This window comes from Calidris pugnax, unplaced genomic scaffold (assembly GCF_001431845.1).
Source record: "Calidris pugnax isolate Ruff unplaced genomic scaffold, ASM143184v1 scaffold435, whole genome shotgun sequence".
In the NCBI taxonomy this organism is placed as follows: Eukaryota; Metazoa; Chordata; class Aves; order Charadriiformes; family Scolopacidae; genus Calidris; species Calidris pugnax.
The window spans coordinates 2,594,911-2,611,524 of NW_015091240.1; the positions used below are offsets into that span (position 1 = coordinate 2,594,911).

The 16,614-nt window shown below is 47.4% G+C and overlaps 1 protein-coding gene across 2 annotated transcripts in view; it reads right to left on the reverse strand.

The window, feature by feature from the left end:
- Window positions 1-16,614, reverse strand: part of LSP1 (lymphocyte-specific protein 1) — a 50,930-nt gene that overhangs the window by 7,173 nt on the left and 27,143 nt on the right. For both annotated transcript variants that reach the window (XM_014959994.1, XM_014959995.1), the window contains exons 3-10: window positions 13,805-13,894; window positions 10,474-10,669; window positions 9,376-9,501; window positions 6,116-6,159; window positions 5,882-5,963; window positions 5,370-5,510; window positions 4,461-4,541; window positions 3,481-3,592 (exon numbers count right to left, since the gene is read on the reverse strand). In XM_014959994.1, coding sequence (XP_014815480.1) covers window positions 3,506-3,592; window positions 4,461-4,541; window positions 5,370-5,510; window positions 5,882-5,963; window positions 6,116-6,159; window positions 9,376-9,501; window positions 10,474-10,669; window positions 13,805-13,894 — 847 coding nt within the window. In that variant the 3' untranslated portion in view covers window positions 3,481-3,505. The remainder of the gene's footprint in view (window positions 1-3,480; window positions 3,593-4,460; window positions 4,542-5,369; window positions 5,511-5,881; window positions 5,964-6,115; window positions 6,160-9,375; window positions 9,502-10,473; window positions 10,670-13,804; window positions 13,895-16,614) is intronic.

A 16,614-nucleotide genomic window follows, 5' to 3' on the forward strand; every position in this document is an offset into this window, starting at 1 on the left:
CCATCCTGCTGTCACATAGCAGTTCCCCTGCCTAAAACACTATTTGATGTCCTCCTAGGTCAGGGTACTAAATTGTAGCACACACAAGACTAACTTTGTTGCAGTAATCAAGTTCTGTTATGTATTTTACAGTGCTTTTTAAAGCACGGATGGGAGTTAGTGTTTTCATTATAATCAGCAAAATTCTGCTTCATTCAGCATATGGGTGTACAGCTCTGGATTTAACAAGGTGCCGTTTTCTGGGGGTTCCTGCTGACCACATGTAGTCTCATTTCCGAGAGGCAACATCATAATAGTTGCATACCTACTGGTGCCTGATGTCCTGAAAAAAGGGGTATTTAAATCAAAATCCCCAACTCTGTCCATCCAAAGAGACAACTGTGCTTTCCAGTATTACAGTCACCCTTTGAATCTCCACCACCACCCAGCTTATGAACATGAACGCTGGAGAGCATCTATTTCTGTTTCACAAGGGACTTTGTCATTTGCTGGGCTATTCCTACACAGCTAATACAGGATTGCTGTATTTAGTCCAAATAGAAAATTTGATACACAGCTCTTTACATTCTGTTCATGTGCAGAGGATACAGAGTTGACCAAAGTGTCCCCAAGCCAAACCACAAACAGACTTACAAATAAAACCAAGAGACCCTTTTGCCTTTTTGAAGTCCTCCAATTTTGCAATGATGCTATCAGTAAAGCTCAGTTATAATCAAACCATCACTGAAGTTTTCACTTTGCTGCTGAAATCTTATGCTCTCTTTTTTAATCCCTTCCCTATTCCAAGGGAAAAAATGAGAAGGAATAATAACACAAGTATCTAAAGTTTGGATTTCTCCAGTTTTCCAGGAAAATGCTGAAAAGAGGTAGGTTGGAAATGCAGCAGTAATCACAAGTGGATGCCAGGGAAGCCTTTGCAGGATAATTCAACATGCTGCAAGAGAAGGCTATAGAGAAAGATCCACACAGCAACAGAAAATCAAAAAGAGTGCAGCTTAAAACATGTAGAACACCTAATGCAGACAAAAATGACCTCACCGCACAGTGCTAAAATAGCACCTTAGAAATGGTGCAGATAGTTGGATGCCTATGCGCAAGAATCTGCATTCCTATGATCCACAGCATTAGCATGAAGCAGAACAGCCAATATTGATTACATTTGGGAGACTAAATTAATCTGGCCCAAGAAGATGGTTTCAGAAGCAATTGGGCTTTAATCCACTTTGTCCTGCAGTGAGGACAACCATGGAGAACAAACCAGCGATGAGGAAAGGCCTATGTTTTGCATCTGCCGGGCTTCCCACCAGGCTGCATCCACAACCCAGCCCCATTGCACAGGATAGAAGATGGAGAATTGCCAGTGAGGACAGCAATGCCCACAACAGGAAGCAGAGGAAGGCCGGTCTGGTTGCATGGCTACATCCTTCCACCCAAAGAGCAATGGGTGGAGGCATACAACAGGCATGGACAGACTTGGGCACTAGAGCATTGGAGAAAACAGATGCCTGGAGGTAAGAGGAGACTTCCACCAGCGATTTTGCATTGGAAGCCATTGCAGCATGTCCCAGCGTGAGCCACCATGCTGAGCGAGGGAAGGAAAATGCCACTGGACAGACTTCAGTTGTTTTTCAATGTCAAACAGCCTCAGGCAGTTGGTAAGAGCCCAAATTGCCACTTACAGAAAGCCTCTTGCTCCGCAGCCTGCTCAGAGGTCCTGCAGCACAGGGAGGGAGGGAAAAACTGTACCTGTTCTCAAGCAACCAGAAAGCTGATAAGGTGGTGTTGAGCAAGTGACACAGGGGTGAGCCAGAAGGGTTTGGGAGCAAAAAGGCAGCCGTGAAGGAATACATCAGTAGGGAAAAGGGATGAATGTAGTTCAATGGGGTTGAGAAGAGCTGAGGAGCAGGGACTTTTCAGCACACAAAACAGCCAGCTAAAACCCCAAGAACAGAACCAAGCCAAAATCCTCCAAGCTATTACAGTAATTTTGCTATTCACAATCAAATAAACCTTCCTTGTGAATGAGCCCATAGGGCAACAGTGCTATGCAGTGGTTGTCTGTAGCACTGGGTGGATCCTAGAGGACATGCCATGACAGTTGCTGGCCTTTCAAGAGAGGATGCTGGAAAAAGAGCACTTTCCTTTGAGCTGCTTGCAGAAGCTCAGGTCGGGAAAAGCCACCTGCTGACAACTTCACAGAACTTGTTTGCTATAAAGAATTGAAGCTCAGTAGGATCCCACCTGGTGCATCAAAACAGACTTCAGGAAAAAGAAGAGGACTGATCAAAGGTGAGACCTTAAATAGGTTTCTGCAAACCACAGGCAGAGAAGCAAGTTGAGGATACAAGTTCAGTGGGTTCCTTCTTCTTTTATGTCTGAAAACATAGATTTGGGGAGGCTTGGGTTTGTATTGCTGCCCATCTCAAAGGGGTATTCAAGAGAGCTTCTCTTCTAAATGGGCACAACGAAAGGAAAAAACCCAAACAAAACAATATGCTGCAATCAGAAGCCAGCTCCTTGAGGGGAAAAAAAAAAAGGAACACAGCGCCCAGAAGAATTCAGAAACAAAAGGTGTTTTGTAGCAGACAGAGCTATTTATAAGCTTGGCTATGAAATAAAGCTTCTTTTTTATAGTAGGAAAAAAAGAGAGTGAGCTTGTTTTCACCCCAAACAACTTCCTCTCCTCTCGCGGTGCCAGATGCTGCCTGGTTGGATCCAACCAGTTACCACCTCCCTCTAGGCCATTCCTCCTTATTGCTGCAACCCTCTACTATTATCCACTCAAGATAACACCGGGATATCTATTAACACAAACACACTATGAGCATGAGATCCAAAGACCATTTCAAGAGGGCACCCAGCAACCCAGCTCTGCCTTCCCCCTTGCTACACATCAGAGGACAGTCCTTTCTGCTCTGTTAGACTACCCAGCACATTGCGTGTTTATGTCCTCCCTACTACAACCCTATTATGGACTGGCTCCAAGAGGTTACTGAAATCATTAGAAGCTTTCCCCCTGATTAATTCAGTAAATCAAGGAATTAGACCCCAGAACCATCTGAATTTCAGGAGTACATCAGCCCCCATGCTCAGTCAGAATGACCTCCAGCTATCTACTTCTCCTTGCAACATGAGAGAGCATAAGAAAAAGCAGCACATAGACTGTTCCTTTGAACTAGCAAAGGCAAAAGCATCCTCACCCAAACAGCAGTAGTTAAGGGACTTACTCTGCAGATTAAACTAACACAGGTATCCAGCTTCCTAGCAGCCTCAGAAAGTCAAAGACCAAAACAAACCCCCACTGTGTACCCACTCCCTTCCAGCTCAGAAAGTCAGGCGTTTGCCCAGAAGCAAGGCTCCAGCTGTTACCACACAGTACCTTCCAACTCCCCCAAAGTGTAACTGGCAGAAATATCCCCAGCCTCCCGCCAGAACAGCACCAGGAGTTTGTTACACAGTGCAAGGTCATACCCCACCTACCTGGCTAATGAGTTCTCCAGGCATACTATTGCTCCGCAGCATCATCTATCAACACCTTCTTGTACTGGCCATGGCCTGTTGCAACAAATTTATATTTTTTGCCAGGAGTGGACTGAACAGGAGAAAAAGAAAAAGCAGAAGTCAGCAGTTTTCTCCCTCAAATAGGCAGTCAAGATTAAATAACTGAAGCCAGAGGAGCATGTGAAATAGTTGTCTGCAATCCCAGAAGGCTTGGAGACAGCCTGCTCTGTACTCCCCTTCTTCCCCTTCCATGTAAACTCTTTACACTTGGAGAAAGTGGTCATCAGTCTGTGCAAGGCAATGCAGCAAGCACAGGTGTACAAAGGGTAGATGCAATGCCAGGCATCACCAGGGAGGGCTCGTCTAAGGCCTCCAGACCCCCATGCTGGCCTTGGTTTCACCCATGGCAACAGCCAGTTTCATTTACCACATACCAGCAGCAGTACCAGTCCAGGAACAGACAAAATACCTTCACCTTCCTCTCCCAGCCTGGACAGATTGAGCAGCAGCTGCTTGCTACATTTCAAATAGGCATTCCCACAAACGTACCAGGAGGCACAAAACCCCCAGTGTTGATACTGCTTTTGGTTCTGTTCCATTTAATTTTGCATGCTTTCTTTACTCTCAAGATTAAAAAGCATAATAAGAACAAAGCAACTTAGAATTGCTGTTCAATTTTAGCCTTGAAGGCTGAGGATCCCAACCCATGGCCTAAGAACAAGAGACCCTTCAGTATTACTGGTTATAAAATTATTTTTGCCCCAACTTCTACTAGGATTGAAGCTATAGCAGCTCACTATTAGGAAAAGCTCTTAGGTATGCAATTGCATTGATAGATGAAGGCAGCCCTTGTCCCTACAGAGCATCACCATCTTCCCAATATTTCCAAGGCAGCTAAGAGCTCTTCTCTTTTTCACAGCAGAACAAGTGCTTTCATACTTGCACAGATACCAACTCACCTTGATGTTAGTCTCAGGTTTGGGACTGCCCTTCTGTTCCCAAAGGCTTCTTTTACTCACGATGTCTCCAGCCACGATATCCTGAGAAGATGATGTTCTCATTACCCTTCACTGCTAACGCTGCTGAACATGCCTTTTTTCACGTCCCTTTCAAACCCACACATCTGACCTCCTTTTTTATTTATAATATCACATCATCTGACCTACAACAGCTGCAGCTAAAACCCATGACTGTGAAAACTTCTTCCTATTCCCAGCATATCCTATGTTTTCCTCTCTCTCCCTCTCTTCAACAAAAGCCAGGATCAGAGATCCAAGATGTTTATTTTCTTAAGTTTGTTAACTATTTAAGACATGTTAACATCAAAGCTTTTTTTTTGTGTGTGTGTGGAAGGAATTTAGCTCACATAAACACAGATTTTCAATCCATGTGCTACAGAATCAGCCTTGCTCACAATGACCAGAAAGTGAAGTTGCTAACAATACATAATACTCTCTGCCTTTTCCAATTTTACAAGATTTATCATCTTGGTACTAGATCCAACTTTGTGCTCAACAACTGGAGTTAAGTCCTAGCCTCTGCAGAAGACATACACATTTTCCACACCAGTTGAATTTATTCCCATGTCAAAGCAGAGCCTCAAACAGCATCACAGAGGCTTTCCCGGCTGTACCATTAAGGAACGATTCAGGACCCTAGCAGAGATCAAGTGAATCTCTGAGGTACAAGGCCTTGTGTGCTCATGAAGGAGATTAGATCTCTAATATCCTAATATCTCTAATTAGCCTTCAGAGCTGGTGGGCACCACCATTGAGCCGTATCAGCAGACTAATAATTTAAGTTTAACACCAGTTGTGCAGAGCCCAGCCCCTCTTCTCCTGCACAAGCAAGTCCTGTAAGTGCCATACCTTACAGGGCAGGGACTTCACGGCAGACTGAGCTGCAACCTCTCCAGTCTCCCAGAGGCTTTTGGTGCTGGCTACCATCATGCTCGTGGTGGGAAGGTCCAGAGAGGGCTGTCGGACAGGTTTTGGAGCTTTTGTGGATGTCTGGAAAATAAATGGAGAAAGATCACTTTCCCTGAAAGTGTGATTTGGTTTTTTTTTTTTTTCCCCTGTAATCGGAGGTCCTCAGGGATGAGGGGTTGTAAAAGGAGACTTTTGACTTTGGGGTCTTACTAGTTCCTGCCAGATGCTCCCACCCTTTAAGCAAGAAGCATGAGGAAACAAAGATGAGGCAGCTTGCTAAAGAAACCAACTTTATGCTGTGAAAGGAGATAGAGACAGGAGAAAGGGCTGCTCCCATCCAAGGGGACTTGTCACCTCCCAGATGGTGAGACTAAGAGGCATGGTGGGAGAGCAACACCCAGCAAAGAGGGCTCCTTGGAGCATGGGGACAGAGAGACAACACAACAACCCACCTCAATAGCCTGTGTGTACTGCTCCAGCCTGTCATCGATCTTCGACACAGGGAGGGGAGGCTGGGTCTTCTTTATGCTGTTACTGTAGAAGCAAGAAGAGGATTGAGGTGATCCCCCCGTACCATAGGCAGAAGGAAGGACTTTGAGGGCCACAGGCAGCAGGACCTTCTGGCATCCTCCGTTTGGAGGATGGGACCTGCTTTACCCCAAGGCCCACATCAACCCTAGAGATACCTTTTCTTTATTGAGCGGTTCAGTGACTCGGTTCTGTCCGTGATCTAAAATGGAAGAGAGAAGATGAAGATATTACTTTTCTCCATGGAACTCAAATGGATGGAGGGCACCTTGGCTGACCATAGTTTAAACATTTCTTTTCCCTGTTCCCTCACCCAGATTTTGGTTAGAAATACCTTACTCAGGCCTGCGTTCCCACACTGACTGTGCCATTTCCTTCTCCTTTCCAAAGCAGGTGAGCAGAATCCCAACCAAAAGCACCAGTGCACAGTAGCAGCCTAACCAGTTTCACAGACAAACCAACAACCTGCAGCTTGACTGACAAGTCAAGAGCATTTTCCCCGCTAAAGGACCAGTATCTTTCTCAGACACTGAGTTTTCTAGCCAGACACAAGACAGAAAGTGACAAGTCTGTACAGAAAAGGGGGAAAACTAAAGACACTGCCAGCCACATCTGCAGAAAAGGAGCCAAGCACAAGGAGCACAGGCATCAGTTACATCACAGCTTATCCCCACCAGAGAAGTGCACAGACAGGGCAAGTCAGCTTGTGGAGGCACCTGTGAGGCAGCCCTTCAGGTCCATCAGGAAAGACAGTTTTGCACAAGAGGCTCCTGTGCAGGAACTCTTTGGCCAAGGCAGGAAGGCAAGCAAGCACTTCACAACCACAGGATAAAGAAAAGCTGAAATGTTGCTAAACATCACAGCTCTTTCGTGCACCAGAAAACAAGAACATAGAGAGAAAATCACATTCAAGTCAAAGGGGAGGCTATTTCTTAACAGCAGCACCTACAGAGCCAAGGAGCAGCAAACAAGTAACAAGGAGCCTTCTCTCCTGCACACTGCTGCCTGTGCCATGGGAAATATCACCTACCAAGTCAGCAGATAAAAAGCCACACTAAGTGCTCATTTTAAGACACTTTCAGGATGCTGGTGTGGAATTTTAGCTAAGCAAAAGACTAGACAGTGTCACAGAGAGGATGTGCTCTTGGGCACAGCTGTTAAGCATAAGACCCATTGGAGAAGACGACAACCACCAAGAAAGAGCGCAGCTCTGGCTAACAGAGATGCATTAGGGAGATTCATTCTGCAGGGTCCTAACACAGCAGCATGATAGGTATCCCTCCAGCCAGTAGTTTCTGCTGGGCATGCTGTTCACCTGCTACCAGCTTGCTCCTTTGCTTGGTGCTGAAGGAATCCGTGCATGCCTGAGCCACGACTTCAGACATTGGGTTGCCCACCCCTCTGGGATATTGATGGGCAGGCTGGCACCTAATGGGGTATAACAGCACTTAAAAGGGGAATCAGGTAGATCCCTGTCCATGTCTCAGCTTCTCAACCACAAGTAGGCAAGATATCAATAGGAAAAAACCTTGCAAACCCTGCTGAAGAGATGCTGTGCAGGTGCAAACCAACCACGGGTCCTTCCAAAAGGTCATAAATGAGCATCAAGTTGAATACATAGGGACCTAGAAACAGGCTGTAGGTGACAGTAGATTTCAGCGTGACAGTCTAGGTGGGAACAAACTTTTCCTAAGCTATTTGGAGACCACCTCTCTCCGTTCCATAGGGCAATTTCTTGCCATGAGAGCCATGCATTTCTCTGGTCCAAAACACTTTCTAAAGGCCAGAAGAAACAACAGTTGCTCACTCAGCCAACCTCAAAGCTCAGAGCTCACAAGCAGCCTGGGACAAAAACCTTGTACAGGGCTGGTACAAGGCTTCCCTCCTGCCACCACACATCCATTTTGGCCCCCAGGCCACACTGGCCCTCCGAATCCCAAACACCCCATCCTACTGCAGCCCAACACCTGCCTTCCCCAGACATATAGCTGGCAGGGACCTCACCACCCACTGCAGATGCTCTCATCTTTCCACTGCAAGCAGTGTTTCTGCTGAGCAATCCCATGCCAAAACACTTCCTTGGTGGTCAATGTGCTCTCTTAGTGCTCTCATAAAGCACTGCTAGCTGGGGTGTAAAGAGCCTCCTTCCTTTGGAAAGATTCCAACCTCATATTTTTCCTGAGCAGCTTTATATTTGGCTTTTTGTATTGGTGAGCTCTGACATCACCATTATAAAACACAGAGGCATTATTTCTAACCTTTCCCTGGGCTAATCCTAGCAGCAGCACTTAAGCTCAGGTCAGGAAGCTATGTGTGTTTTGGTGCTGTAATGACGAAAATTTCAGCACATAAAAGGCACTAGAAGTGTTTCTCACATTTTCCCATTGGTCCCACTTTAGGGATATGCTTTGGCCACCCCCACCCCACTTTTCAAATCTAACATTAGCACATGGCCTGCATCCAAGCCCACTCTTTCTCCCCTCTCTATTTGATTTTTACAAGGCTTTTTCATAAAGAGCAAGAACCTGACAATGGCTGTGGATGGTGAAACCTTCCTCTTACAATCTATTTACTGGTTCAAGAGGAAATGCTCACATAGGCCTCCCCATACAGGAAATACTGACTAAGCAGTAAGTAACACAGATATAAATGAAAAAAAATAAAATAAAACCAATAGTAGATTAACAGGCTACCCAGGTACCTCACCATTTCCCTTACTGCTATAATCAACAGGCTTAGGGCTTAAAAAGACAAAAAGACATTCACTACAGAAACCACTTATCTGTAGCTATTGTATTTAAAAGCACTTGCACAGAACTGAGGATTTGTAGCAAATACAACAGAAGTCACGAGATACAATTCAGGACGCGTTAAAAATGGAAGTTTCGCAAGAGCATCAATGCACACAGATGCGATTGGGAAGGACAATGACACAATGCTTCAGAGATCAGGAATCCCAGTTTGTTTAAAAAACTGAAGTCATACTTTCTGAATTTATTTTAAGTAAGATAGGGAAATTCCAGTGCTTCAAGTTTTGGGGGGGGGAGTTTTGGGGAAGGGAAATTTCATTTTCTGACCAAGTTCATGCATCACCTTAAAGCACAGACATCTTTCTCAGTATTACAATATTTCCCGGAGTCCTCAATGAACTTTAGACATTTATGGTGATTGGCAAAGTACATACAGAGGGAGACAGTTACAGCCTCCAACAGCTCAAGCAGGCAAAGCAGGAGAGGAGGCTGACAGCCAAGGAAGATGAAGGAAACTGATCAAGTGATTTGTCCCAGCCTGTAGCAGGAGGGGGATAACAGGATTCACACCCTACACTACCATAAGCCCTGGGTCATCTTTCATCATTAGCTAGGTGCTCTATTGTGATAGTGGCCATCGCCTCCAGAGCAGCCCCAGGAACACAAACCTTCATGGAGCACACGGTGGTGTGGTCAGAGCACAGCTCCTCCTCTTCCAGGCTGGCAGGACTTGGGGCCTTCTTACGTTTTTCTGGTGTGTCATCTTCTTCTTCATTTCTCCTTCTCTTCTTTTCCTGAGTGCAGAAAATAAACAAGCCGGGAAGTAAGCTGGTCAAAGTGCTTACTATGCAACAAAAGTTATTTTTCCCGTTTCCCAGGCTTCCTGCATTACACTAAACAAACACGTGAGCACAGAAGTTGCTTTGAGTTCACACTATTTAATTTTGAAGCATCCAGGAAGAAACTTATGTGTTAATTTGGGGGAAAAAAAACATATCAGAGAAATTTTGCAGTTGTAAGGTTCCAAAATGATATGGAAAGAGGTCCTTGCATCAGTTAATAAAGATTTCTTACCACTATTAAGATAAGTAAATGTGAATTTCATATTTAGAGGCCACAAAGAGAGCAAGCAGCTGCCTTTAGAATGAAGGGCTAGAAAGAGTAAAAGACACAGTACAAATTCAAAAAGCACACTAGGTTCAGCAAGTCAAAAGCCATTTGCAACAGAAGATATCTGCAGCTCAGCCGTCCTAACAGACTTGCACACCACTCAAGTCCCAGCTTTGTTTCTCTTGTTTACCAGGAATTCCATCAGAAGAGCAAAGAAAGAAAACCTCAGCTGGGAGCAGTGCGAGATTTAGAGATATACCAAGTCAAAGTGCTCCAGAGTTGTGATAAAGGTTGGGAGAGAAAAAACAAGCAGTAAGACTTAGATTTGAGGTCTCCTGAAGAGCTACTCACTGCCCACAAAACCACGAGAGAAACAGTAGCACTTACTTTCTCAGTATTGCAGGGACATGACTAAACCATCACAAGTTCTGGGAGCAAACACACCACCCTCACAAGAGGGCAAAGACTGCCTGCAGTGACCCCAAGGAGGAACATAGGCAAGAGTGCCACCAACCCCAAGTTATGCCATGACAGCTTGTCTGCATGTGCTCAACACACAGCAGTGTAAGCAACAATGGTGAGACTAATTCCTGGAGAGCAACCCCCAGCCCTCCCACCAGTCCTGTGGGGAGAAGGTCAGCTCCTCCTGATCCCACCTCTTGCTCATCTCTCTCCTCTTCCTCCTGCTCTCGGATCTGTTCTTCCTCTTGGCACAGCCTCTCTTCCTCCCCAGTAGCCACATTCTCCTCCTGGATCTCCTCCGGGCTTTCCTGATCCAACTGTATCTGCTCCAGTTTGACTTCAGCTTCCCTTACACCACCGTCGTCTTCTTCATATGACTGTCTTGGAGACCTAGAGGCAGGGACGAGAGGTCAAAGAGGCAAAGCACATTGTCATGAGCCTACAGACTCCATTGAGTGCCTTGGACCTCTAGAAATCCAATTTTATCACTCCCCCAAGCCTACAACAAGCCTGAATGCTTTACACCAGGGCTCACAGTCACTTCCATGGTCCCATCCAGTTTCAGGCAACCAGATGTGACAGCAGCCACATCACACCCCTATACTTTAAATGCCCAGAACATGGCTCAACTAAGAGTTGTGGCAGAGCTGAAAGTATCTGCACCTTTCCAGCCTCACCACAGGCAAGACAAACAGGAAAACAGAGGTCAGACAGATCTGAATACCAAGTCCTGGCCTCCACTTGGACCCCAGGCAGAGAGGACACCTACCACCATGATGTGGTGCTGGCTCAATTCTCTGCTCTGCTACAGCCAAAATCCCAGGTCAGCCAGCATGCTCTGTGGTCCAGAGCACAAACACCAATCTGACACTGCCTTGCCCTGTGGTTCCCAGCACCAATTCAAGATGGAGCACCAAACACAGCCTTCCTCTCCCTTAACTCATCTTCCATGTTAACAGTCTCTTGCTGGAGGAGGATCCAACCACTGATATGTGAACATGCTTCCCGTGAGCCATCTTTTCCCTAGCTGAAGCTAAGCTGCAGGGCAAGGCTGCACAGCCCTCACGTGGGTTGGGTTTTTTTTGTTTGCAAGCCACAGTGTTTCACAGGCAATGCGATATCCACACCTCACGCTGCACCCCAGTTTTACCCACCAGAATAAATGACAACTCTACTCATGTCACTCCTGTCATAGCCCAGCAAAACAAGGGAGTCCCCAAAGCAGCCAGGGTCACCCCTTGGCTTAGGTTTAAAAAACCACAACAGAGTTTGTACAGGAGGACTCTTCCAGGTTTCTGCAGAGAGGAGACCAAGGAGTATGTTTAAGCAATCAGCTTTGCAAAAGCAGAGCAGCCCATGCCTTTGGGCATGGAGTCGGTGCAAGCACACAACCCCAGCACTCTCACTGGCTCAGAGCCACGCATCAAGATGGTTTTGCCATCTTCCTTTCCCCGGCCAGAGAATAGATTTCTCCTCCCACCCATTTCTTAGAAAATCACCTGGCTTGTGACAGCAAGGCTGGACAGCTGGCCAGTGGGCAGCTGCCAAAGTGCAAGGCTGACTCACTGCTTCTGCTTCACCAGCCAGCACCAAAATATGAAAGAAAGTTCAGGAGATACTTTTCCACCCACCTCCCTGCTGCTGGGAAGGCAGCTCACAGGACAGCCACTGTCCAGCCCTCCCAACTGACCACAGAGGGAAAAAGCTGATGCATAGGCTGGCTCGCTTGGCTGGCTCCTAATCATCCTCCCACAACAGCACTGTCACCAACAGCAAACAGGCTCTGAAGGTTTTATAGCCTGGGTAACTGGTGTCTCCTAATCAGGATACCAGCAAAGCCTCCAGCTAAAGTGCAAGCTCACATTAAAAATTCAGGTCAGCAGATATGATGCAGTCTATGGGATACCTTTCGCACCACAGCAACTTTGCATGGGAGGCAGTTAGTCTGACCCAGATCCCACCCTCTTGCATCCAGCTGATATGTGGGGGCATGTATCTCCCACCACAAAGTGGGGAACCAGAACCAAACAGAAAACATGCCCTAGCACCAAAGCCCTCAAGGAATACAGAAGCTATTTTAGCTCCATCCAAGGGAGAGCAACTATCTTCATCCCCTCAGTTATAGCTACCACCTAAACATCCTTCACATGAAAAAACAGGGTTTGCTCCATATTCAGTTAAGCAGGAGAGAGGGGAGTTGGGAAACCCCTGCCACAGCACTGCTTGTCCCAGCACAAGTCATCCCAGCCAGACACACAGCCTACCTGGGCTTGCACTGCACTTCAAGCCTGTCCTTGGGGTGAGGCAGGTAAGCAAGAAGGAAGGGAAAAGGTGCTGAAAGGATCTCCCAGAACACAGCCACCCACCAGGAAAAAGCCCACTCACAGCAAGCCCCTGGACTCTGAGCCCCTTCAGCTGTCCCTCCCAGCAAAGAGCCTGCTCTTCTACAGCCACTGCCTTTCAGGCACCACCCCTCTCTGATGGGCTTCACCTGCCACGGGTGCCACCTCCCAGGCTCAGCACCCTCCTGCCACGCTACAGAATAAACACAAGCATCACATAAAAACCCAGGGAGCAACACCTGGAGAGGATAATGCAACCCTTCCAGCATATTCCCTTTTGAAGGCCAAGAAGGGAATAGCAACAGCCTTTCCCTCTGGACAAGCTCTTTGCAAGGTGGGAGGTGGAAAAAGGGGCAGCACACCAAAAAGTAGATGGGGTTGATTTTTAATTGCTCTCACGGATGTGATAATCAGTGCCAGATGAGGTGCTTGAGCAATGCTTATAGGGTTAGAGCTGTGAAGGTACAGCTTGCAGAGCGGTTTAGCTATAGTATTTGGAAAAAAGTAAGAAAGAGGTGAGCTCTATTTATTTGTTCAGCAGTAAATATTAACCTTAGGCTTTTTTTTCAGTCTCAGGGGTAAAGAAGAGGCTGTGCCGTCACAGGGTAAAACTCCCTATAAAATCAAGCTGCCAAGAGAGCTGAGTCACAGAGTTCACATGCAGGTAGTTGATGGTGTCCAAAGGAAGTGGTTAAGGCAGGAGTTGAGTTTAGCTCAGCAAGGGGAGAGTGATGGGACACGGGGACTAAACAGCCAGCCCACAAGCACCTTTCAGGGCTCTTTGCTGCCTGTTTTCCCCTGCTGAAAGAAGAGTCAAGCACAAGGTGGGCTGGGGCCATGAGCTGCCATGAGCCAGGAAGCAGCAATAACTTAGAAGAGCTTTTTAGGCCGGCCTGGATTATGTTAGAGGCCATTTCGGCCCCTGCAGCAGCTCAGGTGGCTTAAATCCGCTGTTGTCACTCCTCCAAACTCAGGGGTCCTGGCAGGCTGCCATTGCTCAGAGTGCAGAGCTCCATCCAAACATCCCTGAAGCCTGGGGCAGTCCCTGAGCCTGTTCCTCCCCAGCAGCCCAAATGGCAGGCGGAGAGTGTCCGTCCCAGCAGTGTGGGACCTTTCCTGACCCTCCTCGGGGACAATCCTGTTGCCGGGCTCCCTCCCCTCAGTCCAGCTGTGTCCTACCCACCTCTGTTTGCGCTGCTCCAGCTTCTGGGACCAGTCACTAAACCCCTCATCTTCCTCCAGCTCTGAAGTCCCGGATGGTTTAAAATCATAGCTGAAACACAACAAGAAGGAAAATAAGGAGAGAGATGCAAAAAAACCCTAAACCTGGCCTGAAAGAGCCCCAGCCTGATAAGGTGCTTCTCTCCCTCCAGTTACTGCATCTTCTGTCCTCTGACTGCTCCCAAATCCCACTTAAAGCCTTATCCTCCATTACAGAAAAGACACTGTTGCCACATGTTGAGGAGCACCCTTGAACAAAAAGAGTCTCTCGGGACATCACTGAGAGATGGAGAGTAAGAAAGAGCAGCCCTGTGTCTCTGGCAGGAGAATCCTCCTGCCTGCCTGGTCTTTGGGTGAGCAAAAGACAAGCAGTACATCAAACCCAAAAAGTCTGTGGTATTCTTCTGCACTGGAGCTGGCCCTACCTTCTTTGGACCACAGGTGTTTCTAACTCGGTTGCTGCTTGTCCTATGCTTGTACACAGCCTCATAGAAAAGAAATCGGGAGGAACTGGCCTGAACAGATTGCTGGATGAGGAAGGCATGAAGACTCAAAAGATTAGGACACTGGCTGAAGTTCTGGTTTGGATTCTCACATTCCCCTACAGCTTTGAGCCGGTCACATGCACTTGCATGACTGGCTCCTTGCCTGTGAATACCCTACGGCCGCACGGAGCCGCAGCCTCCTGGGTGCACAGCTGCTGGCACCAGACACGGCTGGCCATCCATGGGGATTGTTGGGGTTTCTTTCCTATTTCTTTCCTTCCATTCACAAGGAGAATCGCATCCCAGCCGGGGGTCCTAGGTGGGCAGCCACGTTGCAAGCATTGGTCTGAGGAGACGACATTTTGGGGATGCAGGGCAGTCGCTTCGTCTGGGTATGGGAGTTAGGATGCGGGACACACAGATTAGTTTAAAACTCAGAGGTTCAAAATATGTAATAAAGGGGTGTGAGTTCTTTGTCTTTCTGGGCTCTTAGGAGGTGTCAGGACATGTTTAGCCTTCTCTGTAACTCTGGTGGCTTGAAATATGGGGTGTTTCTCTGAGATTCAGGAGTCTCATATTGAACGTACTGCAGGAGCTGAGGGTTTACGAAAAACATGTACCCTTGCCAGGCTCACCAGGGAGGGTAGCAGGGGTTGCAGACCAAAAAAGGCTGCTCAGCCACAAGTCTGAGCACAGCCCACTCCTGCTGCGCTTTAGCATCCCCTTAGACTGCTGAGTGAGATACAGTGTTAGTCTAGGACACCCCAGCCCAGGCTGGATTATTTTCCGCCGCATGTGTAGCAGCAGTTTGTGGATGCCCCAGGACAACAGTCAGGAAATGAGCCAGGACAGGACCACGGATCTGCTGAACCCAGGTCAGGGCTTCATGCGAGCTGCAGCACTGATGATGCTCAGGGCAGGATCACTCTGGTATTTGTGGTCCCAGCCATAAACGTGTGCTCAGGCTCTCAGAAAAGCTCCCAGGGAGCAAGGGAGAACGGCCAAAAAGCTGTTTGAAAACTGGTCACTTCCCTGTGCCCCTCTGCAAACCCGGCCCCAGGGGAAGCACTGAGCCAGCACAGCCCCATCAGCACCACCTAAGCTGATGTCCATCCCTCTGGTTCCCAAGGCTACATGTGTCTTCTCTGCAAACCTCCCCTTTTGGGGTGTTATTTCTTTTTTTTTTCTTTTTTTTTCAGTGGGGGAAGGGAGGAGAGGAACTTTGCTCTGTCCCTTTGATGCGAGGAAATGCCGAGGGTGGGTTTGCACAAACAGGAGTGACATGGATGGGATGAGTCCCAGCGCAGGAAGAGCTGAGGGAAGGAGGGCGCAGTGTTTACACAAGAGAGAGCGAAGCTTTTCAGAAGATTAATAGCCAGGGCTGACCCCAGCTGCATGAGCAAGTCCAGGTGGCTGTCAGCAGCTGCAGAAGAAACCAGGGGATGGCTGGAGAAGAAACATCCTTCCCGGTGAAGCCTGGCCCAGCAAGCTCAAGTATCGCTGAGCCAGGAGTAAAACCCCTCCTTTTAGGAGTTCTTGTCATTAAACCCTGCCGAGATGTTTAAGCACTCAATTACATTTGGGCACTGCCAACAGTCCCATGGGGTCAGCAATGAGTCGGTGCCTATGTCCACAGGACCGGAGCCTGCAAACTGGGTTATACTGGGGCTGCTGCACGCTGCTCTGTGCCCAAGGCCATTCACAGCATCTCCTGGTAAAGCAGAGACCTGAGATCTTGTCGGCTGTTTTAAAGACTTCTGAGAATTATTTTCCAGCCCCCGTGTGAAGGGGGGTTTGGAAAAGCTAACAATTATTATTACTTTCCAGTTCTCTGTTTGCTTTTAGGGCAGATTGCAGTGGGTTTGTCTGCAGAATATCACTGGGTGTATTCCACAAAAGGTTTTGAAGCTTCCTTGCAATGCTTTTAAACAACAAAAAAAAGTCCTGAATAATTTTGAAACTGAGAAAAAAAACTGATCTTTTCCTTGAAAATATATGTTTTTATAAGTAGCTTTTGCTATTCTTTCCATTAAAATGAAGCTGCTGTTTCTCTCTGACTGTAATCCCAAATCCTGCCGCCACTTTTCCATTGTATTTAATATATTTAGAAAGAGGTTGAACACATAAATAGTGGGAAGACTGGGTCTTTACGACAGACTTTTGCAACTCAAGAGTGCAGACTGGTTTTTGTGTGAGCCCCAATGCTGCACAGTACCTGGGCTGCTGAACCATGGATACAGGGAGGCTGTGTGGGATGCTGGGGACATGACTGGTCATGCTATCCCTT